Source organism: Leuciscus leuciscus (genome assembly GCF_965113295.1).
Source record: "Leuciscus leuciscus genome assembly, chromosome: 5".
Classification (NCBI taxonomy): domain Eukaryota; kingdom Metazoa; phylum Chordata; class Actinopteri; order Cypriniformes; family Leuciscidae; genus Leuciscus; species Leuciscus leuciscus.
The window spans coordinates 24,945,080-24,964,071 of record NC_138729.1 but is presented as its reverse complement, the minus strand read 5'-3'; the positions used below and the strand labels follow the sequence as shown (position 1 = coordinate 24,964,071).

Below are 18,992 nucleotides of genomic sequence, written 5' to 3'. Positions count from 1 at the left end.
TGCATTCATGAAAGAGACATACAGTGGTGTGTGAGTGTTTTCCAATGGGAAAACACTCACACAGCACTGTATGGGGGTCGTTCCTGGTAAAGGGTCCCCTCAGACTGCTCTGTCACCTACCCTTAAATACCCAGACCAGAACAAAAGGGTTATACAAATATTGTTTAGAGTTGTTTTGGGTCAATTCATGTACCCCAGGGGGTAACACCTGGTTTCGGGAGATATCTTGAAGAGACATCATCCAAAGAGGAGAACAGGATTCTCCTAAGTTCTCAATCTTTCTCATTAAACCAATAACTGCAATGAAATTAAGACAATTTTACCAATCGCACTGAGACACTTAAAATGATACCAAACATGAAAAGGAAAAACAATAGATTCACAAGATACATCATATGTGATATATAGACATTCTTAGTGAACTTTTGGTGACTTGACTCGCGAGAAGAAGAAGGGAGGAGGGAGAGGGGCATGCAGAGATAAGGAAGGAGAAAAGTTTGGTCTGTCTTTGCTATCTTCTGTCCAGGGAGTGTTTTATGGCTTTATTGAAGGGTGTGTTTTGTCTTAGCAGGAAAATCAGTCCTTACAAATGTCATCTTAAAATAAAGGGTAACACTTTATTTTACAGTGTCCTTGTTACAGATGTTACATGTACTTACCATAGTAATAACAGTAATAAGTAATGAGTAATTGCTTAATATTACTCAGTGAAATATATAATTACGCTGTAACAATGACACCTTAAAATAAAGTGTAACCAAATAAGGTGTAACCAAAATCACCTAATGTATGTCTTAGAAATTGATGAATAATCTATAGATAGATAAATAATCAATATACTTACACAACTTCCAGATGTCCACAAGATGGACTAACAGGGTGAACTTCCACCTTCTCTATCAGCTTTGGCTTCACCATTTTTACACCAGGACCCCGACATAAACATCTTTGGATTCCAGGCCCAGGCTGCCCTAGAGGATGATAGAAATAAATGATGAAAATTATTAGTCTGAAACAACAAAGCAACAGATTGTGTTGAGCAAGTAAAATATTAAAATAAGCAAAAATAATATTACCTTCGATAGCAACAATAGCCAAATTGATAAAAACAAGTAGAGCGGCCACAGTCTTCATTGTTCAGTCTCTTGATGGTCTTCACCTTAAACCACTTAGCTGACCAAATGTTAGTAAATTAGTTGACTTGCTTCATTTGATATTATTCTTAAACATTCTGGGATTTCTCTATTTGATGCTTTAGTGCATGGTATTTAACTGATTTCCAGCTACTTTTCCCATATCTTACCCAGTTTCTGGCAAATTAACAAAAGTGTAGATGATATCTGAATATATGAAAGTTTTCATTGTTTTTTAAAAGTGTTTTAAGTGTTGTGTCATCATGTTTACATATTTCACAAATCATACAATTATCTATGTCAAAGTATACAACAGAAAAGGAAGTAAAACAGTTTTGTGATAAACTTTTTGATAAACTCATATTGTGCATTATTGCTTTGTCTTTACAATTTGGCTTTGTTTCTGTTACAGTTTTTGCCCGTTGCTTGAACACGATTTGCAAAACTTGGCTCATTGTGTCAAAACTCTACACACAAGCAAATAAGACACAACACTGGGAAATATACCATTCACATCTATGTCAAATTGAAACTCTGCTATCAAAACCTAACAATCCTTTGTCAAAATGTCACTCTGATGACAAAATGATACTCACTTGCATCATATGAATACACTTTCAGATCAGCAGCAACACACTAGTCTACTTTATATAAAAAACTGCAGTATTTTGTTTTCAATGTTTTTATTCAGTTCCACAAAGGGCATGTTTTCACAACAACCAAAAAATTAAATACTGAATTCAAAATAATTACATTACAGTAGTATATTTTACAGTACAGTAAATTCAGTTAAATCAAAAATAAAACAAACAATACACTACTGTAAACACAGAAAAACACAATTGTGCGCAAGTGGGCTTTTGGATCCTGCCGTCTGTTGGGGTCTGGCCACAGGATCTCATCAACATCACAAGCAATGTCTTCTCTCGCTAAGCATCGGGGAAAATATCCCCTTGTGAGCCGAATCCATCCCTGGATTGACTTCACCTCAATGTCTCTGCAGGCCTGTTCCATTGCCTGCAGAAGAGGCATACGGGCATGTGGTTGGCGGTCATATACACGCCATCTCCAAGCGGAAAAAAATTCCTCTATAGGATTTAGAAATGGCGAGTAAGGGGGCAAGTACACAACTTCAAATTGATCATGGTTGGTGAACCAGTTCTGGACCAGAGCAGCCTGATGGAAACTAACATTATCCCAGACAACAACAAACCTGGGCTGCTCTGGTCCATCCTGTACAACTGCATCATGAAGTGCATCTAGAAATGTGATTATGTGTTGCGCATGATAGGGACCCAGTTTGGCATGATATTGCAGTAGCCCTCGAAGACTTATGGCAGCACACAATGTGATATTTCCCCCGCGCTGCCCCGGGACGTGCACAATTGCCCTTTGGCCAATTATATTATGTCCCCGTCGTCTGTTTTAGCTAAGGTTGAATCCAGCCTCGTCAATGTAAATACATTCATGCGGCTGGGCAGCTCCATCCATGTCCAAGATTCTCTGTAACAAAAAATACATATTGTGGATGGCTTTACTCAAAGCACACACCTACACTACTACACATACAGAACCGACCCACCCCACCCCACCACACAGGTACCTTTGTAGCTTTCTGAATGTATCTATGTGGTACTAATCCAGTGGTACATATTCATCTGTTACTGGACTGCCCCCATTCTTTATTGTAAATGTAAAGGACTGAAACACTTACCTGTACATATTCATGTCGAAGTTCTTTGACCCTGACACTGTTCCCCTGTACAATTGCTTCATGGTCATATTGTGCTTTACCAAGATGCATCTGATAGTTGTAATGCTTACTCGATTTATGTTGTTGAATACTTGCCTATCTGCAAGTATTTGTTGCTGTAGCTGGTGGAGACGGATTGCATTGTTTGCTCTGACTAGGTTCACTTTGGCAAGTTCCTGCTGTTGGGTGAACAGGCGTTGGCGTCCACCCCCAGTAGGTCTTCTAGCCATTCTGTAGAAAAATGCAACCACAAATTGTTCTCGTTTGCTTCTTTTTTAAAGTACTGTGTATACTGAGCTTTACTGTATTTACCATAAACAGTACTGAAACATGTCAACACGTTATCACGGTATGTTTCACAAAACTACCACTTTTGTTGGAAAAGGAGCATTAGCCACCCTGGAATACAATACTGCCCTACAAAGCAAAAAGGCAGTAACTACGCAGAGTGCAGAACTGAGAAAAATTACTTTAAAGTTATCCTGTCATCCAGCCTAAGTAGTTGTAGGTAGATTATTGGACATGTGGCTGTTTTGTTACTTTATATTAGCTTATTCTTTGTACATATCAATCCTCATATTTAATTTGATATTTTACCCCTATTTTGCAGTTACTGTATTCTTGCTTTGTAAACTTGCTTTGTATTACTTACCAAAAACGTGGCACCATACCAAGGAAAAAGGCAGTAACTACAGATTCTCCAAAAACTATTACCATTTTTCTCCAAAACGACACACATTTGAGATAAGATGTTTTGTCACATAACAAAGGATGCCTTGAATGTCATGAAAATTATAATAACTAATTTTTGACCAAAAATGCAGTTACTGCCTTTTTGTTTTGTAGGGCAGAATACATGTGATACAGTAACGTGATATGGTACAGTACTGTAAATACTCTAGATACAGTCTGAGTAGAGTAGAGAGTTGAAGATATACCCGTTTTCCAGTCGGAATGTCCTTATTATAGATGAAACTGTGAAACGGCTTAGATTAGGATGGACTCTCTGCCCAGCTTCCCTCATAGTCAGGCCATGGTTTATGACATGGTCCACCAAAGTTGCTCTTATGTCATCCGAAATAATGGTCCTGCATGGCCTCTTCGACCACGTCCTCCTCTCTCTCTCTGTCCTCCTCTCTCTCTCTGTCTTCCTCTTCCTCTGCCTCTAGCTCTCCCTGCCTCCATGCTTTCAAAGTTCTCAAAATGGCTTAACTGAGGCCTTTTTGTAGCTGGCTGATTGGTGTTCAGTTTTGTAAGTAAGTATTTTCAGGTGTGTGTCTAAGTCTTTTCAATTAACCAATGTGTGTTGTATTTTGAATAGATGTGTTTTCCCAATGGTACCCTGAGATTTCATTTTTGAACTAAGTGTCTTATGTATGAAATAGTGTGTAGTGTCTAGGAGCAAGTGTGCTTCAGAAAGGAGCAAGTGTGTTACAGAATTGCAACTAAAGTGCAAAGCAGCGCTTTTGTTTAAGGTATGGTTACACTTTGTTTAAGGTATAATAACAACAACTTCAAGTTATGTTACTTTGGTTTAAGCATGTGTCTATAGTGTTCAAGCAATGGGCAAAAACTGTATCATAAGTGGAATATTTATTTGCTTCTGTTTTAAGCATAAATCACATAACTGTCTTATTTCTTTACTATTTTTACATGTTACATCTGATATATATTGTAAATCAAATTGTTTATGTTTAACATTATTTTATTTATATATTAACTACGTCATCTGTTTGGTCCTCATTCATTACAACTTCTTCCTCCTCAGTCTAAAATGACAGTCTAAAATGACATACTCAGTGTCCTTGTATTTGTGTGTGTGCGTGTGTGTGTGTGTGTGTGTGTGTGTGTGTGTGTGTGTGTGTGTGTGTGTGTGTGTGTGTGTGTGTGTGTGTGTGTGTGTGCGTGTGTGTGTGTGTGTGTGTGTGTGTGTGTGTACAGCAGGACAAGATCTTTTCTGCAGAGGTTGCGTTGAATGTACTATTCAGCCATTAAATATTCAGCAGTCAAGTCACATTTATTTTTATAGCGCTTTATACAATAGAAGCAGCAGGGCCGGACTGGGACACAATTTCAGGCCGGGAAATCCGACACCCAGGCCATCCCATGGACCCAAATAAAATTTAGAAACACGGACAACCCTATTTTTTCCTAAATTACATTTATTGGTCTAAATCCTTAGGCTGGCCTGGGGCCGTGTAAAATAATTAAAGGCTTTCTCTTGAACAGTATCCTCGGCTTCCCTTTTCCTTCTCTTCATTTTCCCTAATATCTGTCTGTCTCTCCCTTCCACCAGTATCATCAGCCTCATACACTAAGTAAAGTGGAGTACTAGTGTTATATATGAAGAGTTCAGATGCAAAAGCCTCTAAGTGCCATCTGAAATTTTCTTCTAGAATGATCATTTTTATCAAGCTCGTATATTTAAGTTCAATAATTTCACTTAAATGGCAATGCAAATTACCTATTAATTGTCATTTAAGTGAAATTACTGAACTTAAATATACAAGCTTGATAAAAATGATCATTCTAGAAGAAAATTTCAGATGGCACTAAGAGGCTTTTGCATCGGAACTCTTCATATATATATATATATATGTGTGTGTGTGTGTGTGTGTGTGTGTGTGTGTGTGTGTGTGTGTGTGTGTGTGTGTGTGTGTGTGTGTATGTATGCATGTATAAAGTGTGCGTATTTTTCTTGTACCTGTCTCTTCTTCACCTGTCACTTGTTCTGGCCTCATGTTACAAACAGAACTGGCTCCACCTTGGTGTAAAACAACCACCTTATTGTAATTTGTTTGCCCAGAATCTACATTTATTTTAGTAAAAAATCTAAGTATTATATTTATGACAAAATGTTGTTGTTTTCATCTTAAAATTACTTAAATATCCAACATTTAGCAACACTAGGCTATATTTCATACAATATGTTAAAAATATATATATATTATTTTGCTTCTACATGTCATCTCACTCCCTGGCTGAATGTGTGATCATTGCACCACAGCTAGTGCTAGGTTTACTGTCTCCACCTTCATTTGATAAAAAATAAAAAATAAAAAAAGGAAGGAAAAACGTTTTAAACCTCACAAATGGGCAGACATAATTTTCTAAATTGTCTAATAAAATGTTATTGCATTATTTTTTGTTGATGTCTGCACTATCACTCCAGTCTCCCTGCTCCCAGTAGGCTACCACATAAATGTTAATATTTGTCAGCTAAATTACTAATGTAACTTTACACTAAATAATATTAATCTCCTTTAGCATACAGTATTTTGAGTGACGATAGTAGCCTAATAGGGCCGCTACCGCTTACATTTGCTAGAATTTCAATACTACAGTTTTTGCCCATTGCTTGAACACTATAGACCCATGCTTAGACTAAAGTAACACAACTTGAAGCTTTTGTTTACCATACCTCAAACACATGTAACCATACCTTAAACAAAAGCGCTGCTTTGCACTCTAGTTGCAATTCTGCAACACACTTACTCCTTTATACAACACACTTGGTCCTGCATACTAAATTGTCTCTGATACTACACTCTATTTCATACATAAGACACTTTGTTCAAAAATGAAATCTCAGGATGCCATTTGGAAAACACATGTATACAAAACACATCGGGTTATTGCAACCACTCAAATACACACCTGAAGGCACTTACTTGCAAAACTGAACACCAATCAGCCAGCTACAAAAAGTTAGTTTTTTTGTTACAGAGAATCTTGGCCATGGATGGAGCTGCACAGCCTCATGAATTCATTTTCATTGATGAAGCTGGATTCGACCTGAGCAAAACAAGACGACGGGGTCATAATGTAATTGGCCAAAGGGCAATTGTGCACGTCCCGGGGCAGCGCGGGGGAAATATCACATTGTGTGCCGCCATAAGCCTTCGAGGGCTTCTGCATCATCATGCAAAACTAGGTCCATACAATAGCCAACATATACTCACATTTCTAGATGCTCTCCATAATATAGTTGTACAGAACAGATCAGCCCAGGTTTGTAGTGGTATGGGATAAGGTCAGTTTTGATACCAGATGTCATGTGTCGATGCTTTAAATGAAAGAGGAACCAAGTCGTCTTGCTGGGAATGAACTGTTTTATTAACTGACCTTTTATTGCTACAGCTAAGCTACTCGAGCATAACACAGTCACATGCCTTTTAGCGCTCTCCCAGGCGACCCCATGACGTCACCGTTGCGCGACTCCCACAACCCGTAGCCACACATCACAACATCTCCCCCTTTTCAAAGGTTAAAGCTCCAACAGTTAAACAAGATGTACTCATTGTACTGCACATCAAATAAAGATAAACATGAACATAACAGTCTCTGAGTGGTTGATGTTATACATCAGCATTGCTTATTGTGATCTCAGGCACTTAATTCCTATTTATCCTGTCAATTATCGGATCTTTCCCAAACATAACAATCTATTCCTATGGAACATAACTTAACTTGGGAACATAATGTAGCTTTATTAACTGTCCTTATCACTCAAAACAGAATTACTGAGGAGACAGTGTGAAGATAAGTATCAATAAGTGTTCAAGTGTCTCTATATCTGAGAGGTACTCTGACCTCCCGACCTCTGGATGTCACTTGAACAGTCCTCTGAGGGGACGGCTGGTGTGGTGAACACACCACAGGTGAATCCTTCAGTCTCTGGACAGAAGAAGGGTCACCATGACCAGAAGGAGGGCTGCTGGGCAGCTGCAGCGGAGATCTCTCAGACTGCTGCTGCTGGTCTGGAGGGTCAGCAAGCTCAGGGACTGCCTGCAGATGTCTTCTATTGCGTCGCAGCACTGCACCGTTGTCCGTCTTCACGATGTAAGACCGGGGCTCATTGCACTTGCCAATGACTTTAGCAGACGTTTTCCACCCCTTTTCTCCATCCAGTTTCACTCTAACGGCCTGCCCAGATTGGAGTTCAGGAAGCGGCAGAGCAGAGTGACGGCGGTCATGGAAGAACCGGTAGGCTGATTTAGTCTGAGCATCCTTCTGCTGGATTTGATGTCTGTCCACAGGAGAAGCTTGAAGTTTTCCTTCCAACATAGGAAGTGTAGTCCTAATGTCTCTTCCAGCCATAAGTAAAGCTGGGCTCACCCCCGTAACAGCACTAGGGATGGCTCTGTAGCACATTAGAGCAAGATATGGATCAGGCTGCTTTAGGATGCGCTTAGCCGTCTGCACAGCTCTCTCGACAGCACCATTTGCTTGGGGGTAATGAGGGCTGGTAGTCGTATGCGCAAACCCATAGCTTTGGCAGAAGTCTTGAAACTCACCCGAGGTGAATTGTGTGGCATTGTCGCTCACCAGCTCCAGCGGTATCCCCCATCTTGCAAACATGCCTTTGAGCCTGGTGATGACCTGGTGGCTGGATGTTGAAGACAGGTGGGCAATTTCAATGTCCCTGGAATAATAATCAGTCACAATGAGATAATTCTGTCTTTCTAGCTCGCACAAATCAGCAGCAATGCGCTGCCAGGGTCCCCCAGGTAAAGGTGTGGTGAGGAGCGGTTCACGTTTTCAATGCAGAACTTACATGTTGACACTGCCGTTGTGATCTCTGCACTGATACGAGGCCACCCTACTGACATCCTAGCTCGAACACGACACCTTGTTAGACCTTGGTGTCCCTCGTGTAACTGTTTGAGCACTTCTGATCTAAGTGCAGTTGGGATAACCAGTCTATCTTGATACAACACTAGTCCATCAGTCTCAGAGAGGTAGGCTCTGGCAGAATAATATCCATGCAGGGATGGAAACAGCGATGTCTTTGGTGGCCATCCGTTCCTAATGAACTGCACAATCTTTTGCAGCTCTTCATCCTCTAGTGTAGCGGAGCGGATTTTGCCAAGTTTTTGCGATGAAACAGGCGCATTTGCTACCACTGACTCCACATATGCTTGTACGTCCTGGTCAGTGTGTTCATCACCACTGTCAGTCAGTGGGCTCCTAGAGAGAGCATCGGCTATGATAAGCTGCTTCCCCGGGACGTGCTCAGCCACAACCTCAGTAGGCGCATTAGGAGTCTTTGGCACCTTGGAGGGACTTTGTCCAGGTCGTATGTATTTATGAGGGGTACCAGTGGTTTGTGGTCTGTTTGTAGAAGGAAGCTTTCCATGCCTTGCACATAGCGAGCGAAGCGCTCGCATGCCCACACCCCTGCAAGACACTCCTTTTCAATTTGGGAGTATCTCTTCTCTGCATCTGACAATGTGCGGGAGCAGAATGCAACTGGCTTTAACACACCCTCCTGTTCCTGCAATAATGCTGCTCCTAATCCGTAGCTGCTCGCATCGGCGCTGATGACAGTCTTGCAGTTGACATCATAAAATGCAAGTGCTGGTGCTGACACAAGCATAGCTTTCACTTTCTCAAACGCCGCTTCTTGTACATCACTCCACGCCCACTCACTTTGCTTCCTGAGCAGAGCAGTGATGGGATGCAGCTCTGAGGAGAGGCCAGGCAGGAACTTTCCAACATAGTTGACCAGACCCAGAACCTGTTTAAGCTCCGTAACATTGGTTGGGCTTGGCATCCGTGTGATGGCTTTAACTTTGTCAGTGTCAGGTCCCATGCCTTCTGCACTTATGAGGTGGCCAAAGTACTTTATTTCTGTTTTGCCAAAATGACACTTGGCCTTGTTCAACTTTAAACCACTGTCCTTTATGGTCTTCAGCACCGCATCAAGACGGGTGTCGTGTTCTTTCCTTGTTACTCCATAAACAAGTATGTCGTCCATTACTACGACAACTCCATCATGACCCTTTAACAGTGTCGACATCTGTCTTTGGAAGATTTCTGGAGCCGAAGTGATACCGAATGGCAGCCGTCGGAAACAGAATCTCCCCATCGGGGTGATGAAGGTTGTAAGCTTTTGGCTTGCAGCATCCAAAGGGATCTGCCAAAATACGCAGGAGGCGTCAAGGGTAGAGAACACTTTAGCTCCGGCTAGCTTGGGAGCAATATCCTCCAATGTTGGCATGATGTACCTCTCTCGCTTAACCGCCTTGTTTAAGCGTTTTAGATCGACACACACTCGCACTTGCTCCTTGTTCTTCTTCACTACTGGAAACCATCGGGGCACACCAGTCAGAAGGCACTGTAACCTCCTCAATTATGCCCAGGGCCAGCATGCGTTTAAGTTCAGCCTCTACTTTAGCCAGGAGGGGGAACGGGATGCGACGTGGCGTCGTCAGTGAGTAGGGCTCACAGTCAGCTTTAAGTTCGATTTTTACGGGGTCGCACTTGAGCAAACCAATATCCCCAAACACATGACTTAACATTACTGTGTCCATCCCGTCAACTCTCATTACCAGTCCCATTCTTGTGGCAACACTCCGTCCCAGGAGGTTATGGGAGTATGGCCCTTTAATTACAGTTATCCAGAATCTGTACTTTTTCCCTTTGTACTCACTTGTTGCCAGGAACTTGCCAATACTCTTTACTTCGCCGCCGGGGCTGATGATGGGTCCTTTCTTTGCAGTGACCAGGCGGAAGCGCTGTGGCAGTCTCTTGAATGCAGCCTGTGACATTACACAGATGTCTGCCCCAGTGTCTATTTTGAATTTCACAGTGCTGCCATTAACAGGTAAGTCAACGAGCCACTTATTTTCTGAATCAGGTTGATCCATTATGTCTGACACATGTTCAGTAACTTCTCCAAGGAAAAACATCTCATCTGTGTTAGTGGTGCTGCTAGGCATTGTAGCCACCTCTTTCAGCATCTTCGTCTGACACGCTGCCTCAAAATGTCCAATTTTGTTGCACCTTCTGCACTTTTTATTCTTGGCTGGGCAAGGATGTGTTTTACCATGTTGTCTGTTACAGCGGGGACAGGTAGGATGCTGTTTTGACTCACTGAGTTCCTGTTTTTTCTGCCATTGTCCATCGTTGCTGCTCCTTCTGCCATGGAACTGCCGCCTCCCCTGTCTTATGGTGTCCACTGCACACTCCGAGCGCAGGCTCACATTCTGTTGCTTTATCTGTTCGCTCTGGCGCGCTATTTGAATAGCTCTTTCAAGAGAGAGTTCCGGCTCGAGCTGTAGCTTCTGTGATACATCGTTGTCAGATATACCAATAACTATTCTGTCCCTGATTTGCTCATCTTTAGTGGGCCCAAACTCACAGTACTGTGCCAGTTCGTATAAACTTCTCACAAAAGCCTCTACTGACTCACCGGGCTTTTGTGCTCTCTTGTGAAAACATGCTCTTTCATGGATCACGTTTCTCTTGGGCACAAAATGGTCGGAGAATTTGGCTATCACCGTGCCATAGTCCAACTCCGGTCTACCTCTCTCCTCTTCCTCGTCAACGTCTCCGCTGTCATCGTACACAAAGGAATCATAAATCGCTTCCGCCTCTCTCCCCATGGCGTAGAGAAGCGTGTTTACCTGCACTTCACCGCTATCTTTGTCCAACTTTGACGCCACCCGAAAGCGGTCGAAACGTCGGCGCCACATCGGCCATTCCGCCGGGCGCGTGAAGTCGAAAGATTCCGGGGGTCCGAGCTTCGCCATGTCTTATTTTCAGAGCGTGAAGTCGGCCACTTCTGACACCATGTCATGTGTCGATGCTTTAAATGAAAGAGGAACCAAGTCGTCTTGCTGGGAATGAACTGTTTTATTAACTGACCTTTTATTGCTACAGCTAAGCTACTCGAGCATAACACAGTCACATGCCTTTTAGCGCTCTCCCAGGCGACCCCATGACGTCACCGTTGCGCGACTCCCACAACCCGTAGCCACACATCACAACACCAGAGTTTAGGTTTTGATAGTAGAGTTTCAATTTGACACAGATGTGAATGGTATATTTCCCAGTGTTGTGTCATGTTTACTTGTGTGTAGAGTTTTGTCACAATGAGCGAAGTTTTGCAAAATGTGTTCAAGCAACGGGCAAAAACTGTAAGTTAACGAAGAAAAAAGTACAGTATTTACAGATGAAACTGACCTGTACTTGAAGCCCTGAACAGGTCATTCATTTTGCAACATTTTGATGCTTGTTCTCTGAGTGCTTTCTTTTTTTCGTTGTCCTTTCCCTCTCTGCTCCACCTGGCCGTTTTCTCTCCATCATCGGATGATGCTCGCATTTTCTGTTTAACCGTTTGGCCGAGGCTTAAGTCGAATCGTAGGCTTGCCAGTCAAGACTAACAGATTCATGATTTCATTTTATAATAATAATTTTATTGAATGACGAATTCGAAAATGATCACTGGTAAAGGTAGTAGTATATATTTTTTTATTATAATACATTTTAATTTTTTTTTTTAAAAACGCTGGCTGGCAGCAGGCCAAATTAGTCACCAGGCCACCGGGAATTCTTCCGGTGCTCCCGATGGCCAATCCGGGCTTGAGAAACAGTTTCTTGTTTTGCTGTAAAGCAGCAAGATAATAGTCATTTTCAGTTCAATTCAGCTCAGTTCAATAAGTCTGTAAATTCATTCATTATGAAACAAGTTCAATTCAGCTAAGCAGCTCTACAGAAAACAAAAGTGTTGTTATGCAGCTTAAATCAGTTCAAGTTTTGTTCTCATCCGATTGTGCCAGTGCAGTTAAATCAGTAATGTTGCTGTATATTAAGTGTCCTAGAGTAAACAAACCAAAGGCAAGGAACCCAAACTCTATAAAGTGACAGAAATAGAAAAAAAAGAAGAAAAAAAAAAACTTGTGAGAAACCAGGCTCAGTCAAAGTGTTCAATTCACAAATTCTTTATTTTTCATTATGAAGTGTGATTCATTATAGAGCACGAGCATGACAAAATCTGCACTGCAATGTTGTAATGAATATAGTCAGTTAATTGAAATCTGTATTAATAGTGACATTAGTGAGCGACAGAGTAGATTGCAAAACACTTTATAATGTAGACAAATATTTCATATAGTTACTGAGAGACTGAACAATCAAAGTCCACTGTGATTCATCCTTATTTCATCAAAACATATGAATTGTTTCATAGTAATACTCTTAAGTAAACATAACATCAAATTAGCATTAGAATTATTTTTATTTCATGGTTATATCACACACATTGGAATTATTTTATTTCATGGTTATATCACACCTCTGGATCAGAAAGGTTTGTATAAAATGTATTAATAAAACAAGTGAATAGAGTAATAATTTTGGACACGAGCTATCCAATACTTTATCCAAAACAGTGTTGGTGGTCATAATTTCTTAGAGATCAAAACATTTACTGCCATCAATCAAAATTAGCCTGTATCATTATAGTTTCATCACAGAAATATTGTAAATCACAAAACAGAAAGAAAAATAATTCCACTAGTCATCCTTGTTATCAGGCTTATAATTCTTCCCCTTTCTTCCTCTGTTCTTTTGCTTTTTGTTTTGTATCCTAGGAATGATAGCACAATGACACAAAATTTAGTACATAATACAAAACATAACTTGGTTGTTATGCAGAAAGTGGTAGCATAACAGTGGTGTATCTCTTACCCTTTGCCCTCCAGTAATCTCCGTCCCTGCTTCTCATATGGATGCAAACACACCTTTAATCGATCTTCCTTCCCTTTTCCTTTTCCTTTTCCTTTACCTTTACCTTTTCCTTTTCCAGTGAGAGTCAGTCTAAGTTAAGCAGCAGGAGGAAAAATCAGAAACAAATCATTTTAGAGGACATGCATTGCAATGTTCATTACTTATATTGCAAAAATGAATCTAGGAGAAATAATGATTTATAAACATTACAGGAGTCAAAGCATACTTACATAATCTCGGTCTTTGAGCAGGAGGGACTTGGTAGGAACAATGCAACTGCATGAATGTATTTAGGCTTCACTGATTTCAGCAGTCTGCCTCTGCATAAACACCGCTGTGAAAGCCCCGCTGCATGTCCTATATATTTAACAACAGTAATGCTAAGTTTAAGGGTTAATGAACACATTGATGCAGAAGACAATTGTTCTCACTGTAGCCACTAGAAAATCAACCTCATGCCAAAACACACACACACACACACACACGTACGCACGTACGCACGCACGCACGCACGCACGCACATTAAGAGACATTTATTATGATGCATATTGCATATGCTTGACAGAAACTTTTTACAATAACTTACTTTCATCAATAACATCAACAAATATGATTATGTTTTTATTTCCATTGCTTTAATACTTAATTCTGATTGCAAAATCACTGCATTCTGCAAAATATTTTTGTATAATGACTGATAAACTGATCACACTGCAGGGTTTATTACTATTACTACAGTAGATTATCCATTACAGTACATTTAATGCATTAGAAATGTCATACTTTGATTCATACATGGTCATATACTTTCAATAATGAAACACGAACTCCTGATCTTTTAATTTTTTTATATTTTATAATATTAATAATTTGGGTTTTAACTGTGAGTCATATTGACCTCAAACTGAAATTTTAGTTTTTGGAACAATTATTAGCTTTTTAAAAAAGATTACTAAATATAATGGAAAACTCTAAAGGCATTTTTATTGTAAATAATTATTTTTTACACTTGTTAACAATATAAAGGGTTAAAGGGTAAAGTAAACGGCTTTACTAATTGATCTGTGTGTATGTGATGCAAGTGGAATAAAAGACAGAAATCAGCTTACCTGCGGAGTGTGTAAGACTCACTCCAAACAGCAGAGCGCACAGCAGTGTGAGAACAACCTGATTCATGATTCACTTCAGGCAGCTGCAGAGAAATGTTTCTTTCTTATACGGACCTTCCCTTGTAAAGCACAGACTTGCTTTCATTTTCCAATCTTCCAATGAAATGCTCTCAACAACACAACCTTCATGCTTAGGGATAAAGTTGCCTGGACAGAGAAGAATAGCCCCTTGTTTTGACATTTGAAAATCTGTGGTTTCTGCATTTTTGAGTCTCTGAAGACTCAAATATTATAATAATACATTTTTATCTCTTCTTGTTTAAGAATAAGGAATTTTTCCTTTTCATTTCTTTAAAAAAAAAAATCATTCTATTTATTATTGAGTGTTTTATTAACAAGGTCTTCTTGGTACTAGTCAAACATTAATGTTCACAGTCCTCAAATGAATGACAAAAAATTTAACTTGGCATATGTTTGGTCACGTATTTTGTAATGTTTGCCTTTTGGGAAGAGGCTGTATTTCCTTTCTTTAAATACAGGAAATAAAAAACTATGTTGAATTAAACTTGAATATGGAGGAAATATGTAATGTTTAAGATTGGATCAAATATACTGAAGATTTAAGATGACAGTGTGATATTATTAATGGTGTTTACAGACAAATGATCAAATCATGTGGAATGTTATGGAAAGATTTGATATTATTTTTCTAAGCAATAAGACTTTTCACCAGGTAGATGCTACAAAAAAAAAAAAAAACCAATGAACTCCCAAACACTATCAGTACTTGCAAATGAGTAACAAAATGTTATTAGAAACGTTTCGGTCTCACGACCTTCATCAGGCATCACCAGATAGATAATAAAACAAGCATTTTTTGCAGCTGAAATTACTATAAATGGAACGTAAAAGGTGTCCTTTCTTTTCATCCGATTTTTGGATGTCATTTATTCAGCATTATTAAATTAGTTTAAACACTGTGACTGTGTATCTAATATACTTCAGCCAGACTGTTATTACATCCAGAGATATTACATACTTTATGTGTGTCACAGACAGACCAGGCTCTCCCTCCATTCACACTCATGCTCTCCCCAGACTACTGATCACCTGCACATCTTGCCATAACTTCTCTGAAAAAGACTACGTGTCGTACATCTACTCATGTGTTTACCATCCGTAATACTTACCTGTTGCCTGTTGTTCTCAATGCTGTGCTGTTCATCCAAATAACATCTTGTTCAATAAACTGTTTTGGGTTCACTAACATACTCCTGTCTAAGTCTCTGTAAAAATGTTATGTTTAGTTTAGTATAACAAGGTCCTGTGTTTGGACCAGAGGAATTATTGGTAACCAATAACAGAATACATTTGTCCTAATTGTACAGTAAAATGATACTTTATTTTCTGTATTCATTAAGTCTCTGAAAGCTAATGGAATAGCAAAATCTGATCAATGCGAAACAAATCGTAAAGAACAACAAACAAAAACAAAACAAATCCTAGTTTCAGAGATTTGAGGAAGTCAAAGGTTTCCTACATCTCAAAAGAACGTCACAGTCAAGATATGCTGCTGATTTCAATGTGGCCTCCTTGTTTTCGTTTCTGTTTTTGACTTCATGGAGAAGATAAGAGCAAATTCAGCTCAGTCCTCCCTGTGCCAAGGTCATTGAGAGGCTAAAAACTGAACTGAACTTGCATTGGTCAGAGTTCTTCTGAGGTCGCTTACCATCAGGCAGTGTCATTGAACTAACAAGCCAACAAACATAACCCAGGAATCAAAGACAAGGGAACAAAACATATGAGCATATATAGGATCACAGTGCAGGTAGGCTAATACAGGATTGCAGTAATGATGTTGCAGTCTATGGGGGTCAGAAAGCCCTTGGATTTCATCACAAATATTTTAATTTGTGTTCTGAAGACGAATTAAGGGTCTTACGGATTTGGAACGGCATGAGAGTGAGTAATTAATGACAGAATTTTCATTTTTGGGTGAACTAACCCTTTAAGTTTACATGAAGACTTGTAAGTTTATAAAGAGTGTTAGCAGAACGGAGAAAACGTGATGGAGTAGACTAATGAAATCACAAAGATAAGATGGTCTCATATAATTCTTTGTATGTTAAATGAGAATTTAAAAATAAATTCTAGCATTCTAGAATTCTAGTGCAACTTCATGTGAATGTGTTCATGTGGAGAGGTAAGGGTGAGCACACGAGCACACAGAGTTTTGAATATACTGAAGCCTATTTAAAGTTATGTAATAATGTATTTGAAGGCCTAGTTATTGAAGGAATAACTGCAATAAAAAGCATCTTTAAAGGCAACACAGATCTTAAATTTTCTCTAAACTGACAACCAAGCAACATTTAAGCAGGGACTTTAATGCAAATGCAACACAAATGCAACAAAATGCAAATCCAAAGATTATGGAGAAAAATAAAAAACCCAAATGAACAAATTTTATTTTTTCATTCATTTGTTCTATTTTTTCTTTACTACATGGGCAGATGTACAATCATGAATTCCTTGAAAATATATGTATAGCCTCATAAAAAACTGTTACGGTTTGTGTCTCGTGTAGCAAGCAATGTTCTATTACACGAAGGATGTAGCAAATATTGAGATCTATTTAGAAGTTACTATAGAAGACTTTAGCGAACGAACCTGACAGGATAAGAAACCAAAACACTGCTGATGGCGCTCTCTAGTGGTGCATTTACACATTTGTAAACATTACAGTTTTTTTCCAATTGCTAACACACAATTTTGCAAACTAGGCTGGTTTTATCAAAATACTTAACACAATTCACAAAACCACACACCCAAACTGCAAAAATACCTAATATATCATGCAAAATGAAGCACTGCAACCACAAATAGCATTATCAAAATCAAACTTTTGCATGAAATGGCACACACTTCATTTATATTACCATTTTTGTCTAACCAACACTGTTGGGCATAATGAAAAGCACTCTCATCTTTAGTATGCTTTGCCATACTACTAAAAGAGTTCAAATTGTAGAAAATTCTTCAGATTGTTCACATGCACAGAAATATTTGCAGATACACACACATGCTGTTGAAACATTTTTTTTTCTTCACCAAACAAGTCAGTGCAACATATGCACAGCAGATATATTTACATTGGACTGAACAAAAATATGCAAAAATAGAAAGGAGGAGGGACAATATTGCTTGTGATGTCGACGAAGTGCTCTGGCCTGGCCTGACCCAGCCCAAAGACAAGAAGAAGCACACTGATCACATCTTTACTCCTTTGATTTTTGTCCCTTTTAGTATTGTATACTGTAGTACAGTGCATTGTAGGCTGTATACTGTACAATGAACAAATTGTATGGCCTGAACATACATTTGTTAACAGCACTGACAAAACAACAAAGAACAAGAATTACAGTATCACAAAGGACAAGTTTGTGAGATGCAGGGTACAGTACTGTAAAAATAGGGGTACAAGGAGGAGGAAGAACAAAAAATTACAGTTTTTTTGGATTGCTTAAGCACAATTTTCAAAACAGGGCCCGTGTTTTCAAAACACTACACACAATTAGCACAACCACACACCCAATTAGCAAAACACTACAGATCCTTTGCATAATTAAACACTCTTGTAAAAACTATACACTTCTGTTTAAAAACCACACTTTGTTACCATATGAAACACACACGTTTCACATTACTATACTCTGTTTGCACGAGTTACACTCTGCTGTGATAAACCTAAAACACTTTTAGCACTTCTACTTCCCTATGATTAGAGTAGGCTACCATCAACAAAGTACAAATATAATGTAAATTCACCAAACACTACACAAGACCAATGTTGCAGACTGAAGAAACTCATTTATTTCTCAACACGCCCCAAAATGTTGACATGGAGATTCATAATACTGTAACAAAATGTCACTTTACGTATTGTACTGTATTGGCTGCACAGAGTGTTATATTACCCCCACGTTGCCCTGGGACATTGACTATAGCCCTGTGGCCAATGATGTTTCTTCCCCTCCTTCGTGTTCTCGTCAGGTTGAACCCAGCCTCATCTACGTAAATGAACTCATGCTGGATCTCTTCTCCATCCATTCGTAAAACTCTCTGAGGAACAGTGTCAGGCAAAATTGTGTAGTTCAGTGTAGATCTAGTATACATATTACAGTACAGTAAAAGATTATGAGACAGTATGCAAGATCACACTGCTAAAGTGAATACATACCTCTGCATAATCATGCCGCAGTCGTTTCACCCTTTCAGAATTGCGCTCGAAAGGCACTCGATAAATTTGCTTCATTTGAATATGTTTTTTTTTTAGGATGCGTGCCAGTGTTGATGTTGAGACCTGATGGATATCGTTGAAACTGGCGTGGTTATTGACAATGTTAGCTTGGAGCTGATTGAGTGTTATAGCATTGTTGGCCAAAACCATGTTTACTATCTCCCTCTCTTGCTGTTCTGTGA

General features: G+C 39.4%; 1 protein-coding gene and 1 long non-coding RNA gene across 4 annotated transcripts; both read right to left on the bottom strand.

Annotated features, from left to right (window-relative positions):
- Window positions 1–1,805: 1,805 nt before the first annotated feature.
- On the bottom strand, window positions 1,806–7,068 carry LOC309498572. Of its 3 annotated transcripts, none has more exons than XR_014205987.1 (3): window positions 3,825–7,068; window positions 2,848–3,117; window positions 1,806–2,636 (listed from the first exon to the last, which is right to left on the bottom strand). It is a non-coding gene; the product is annotated as an uncharacterized lncRNA (long non-coding RNA). The 3 variants fall into 3 exon arrangements; XR_014205988.1 differs by having other exon boundaries at window positions 2,958–3,117; XR_014205989.1 differs by having other exon boundaries at window positions 2,983–3,117.
- A 5,530-nt stretch (window positions 7,069–12,598) lies between these two features.
- On the bottom strand, window positions 12,599–14,668 carry cxcl20 (chemokine (C-X-C motif) ligand 20). Its single transcript, XM_082170428.1, has 4 exons — window positions 14,511–14,668; window positions 13,632–13,758; window positions 13,363–13,491; window positions 12,599–13,261 (listed from the first exon to the last, which is right to left on the bottom strand). The coding sequence occupies exons 1-4, from the start codon at window positions 14,575–14,577 to the stop codon at window positions 13,189–13,191; spliced, it is 396 nt and encodes a 131-aa protein (XP_082026554.1). The 5' UTR covers window positions 14,578–14,668; the 3' UTR covers window positions 12,599–13,188.
- Between the last annotated feature and the right edge of the window lie 4,324 nt (window positions 14,669–18,992).

Bases quoted from the DNA above. Each gene is read 5' to 3' on its own strand.
- cxcl20 (XM_082170428.1), bottom strand. From the start codon at position 14,577: ATGAATCAGGTTGTTCTCACACTGCTGTGCGCTCTGCTGTTTGGAGTG. The intron at 13,492-13,631 runs GTAAGTATGCTT...TGCTTAACTTAG, and splicing joins TGCTCAAAGACCGAGATTAT to ACTGACTCTCACTGGAAAAG. The intron at 13,262-13,362 runs GTAAGAGATACA...TATCATTCCTAG, and splicing joins AGATTACTGGAGGGCAAAGG to GATACAAAACAAAAAGCAAA.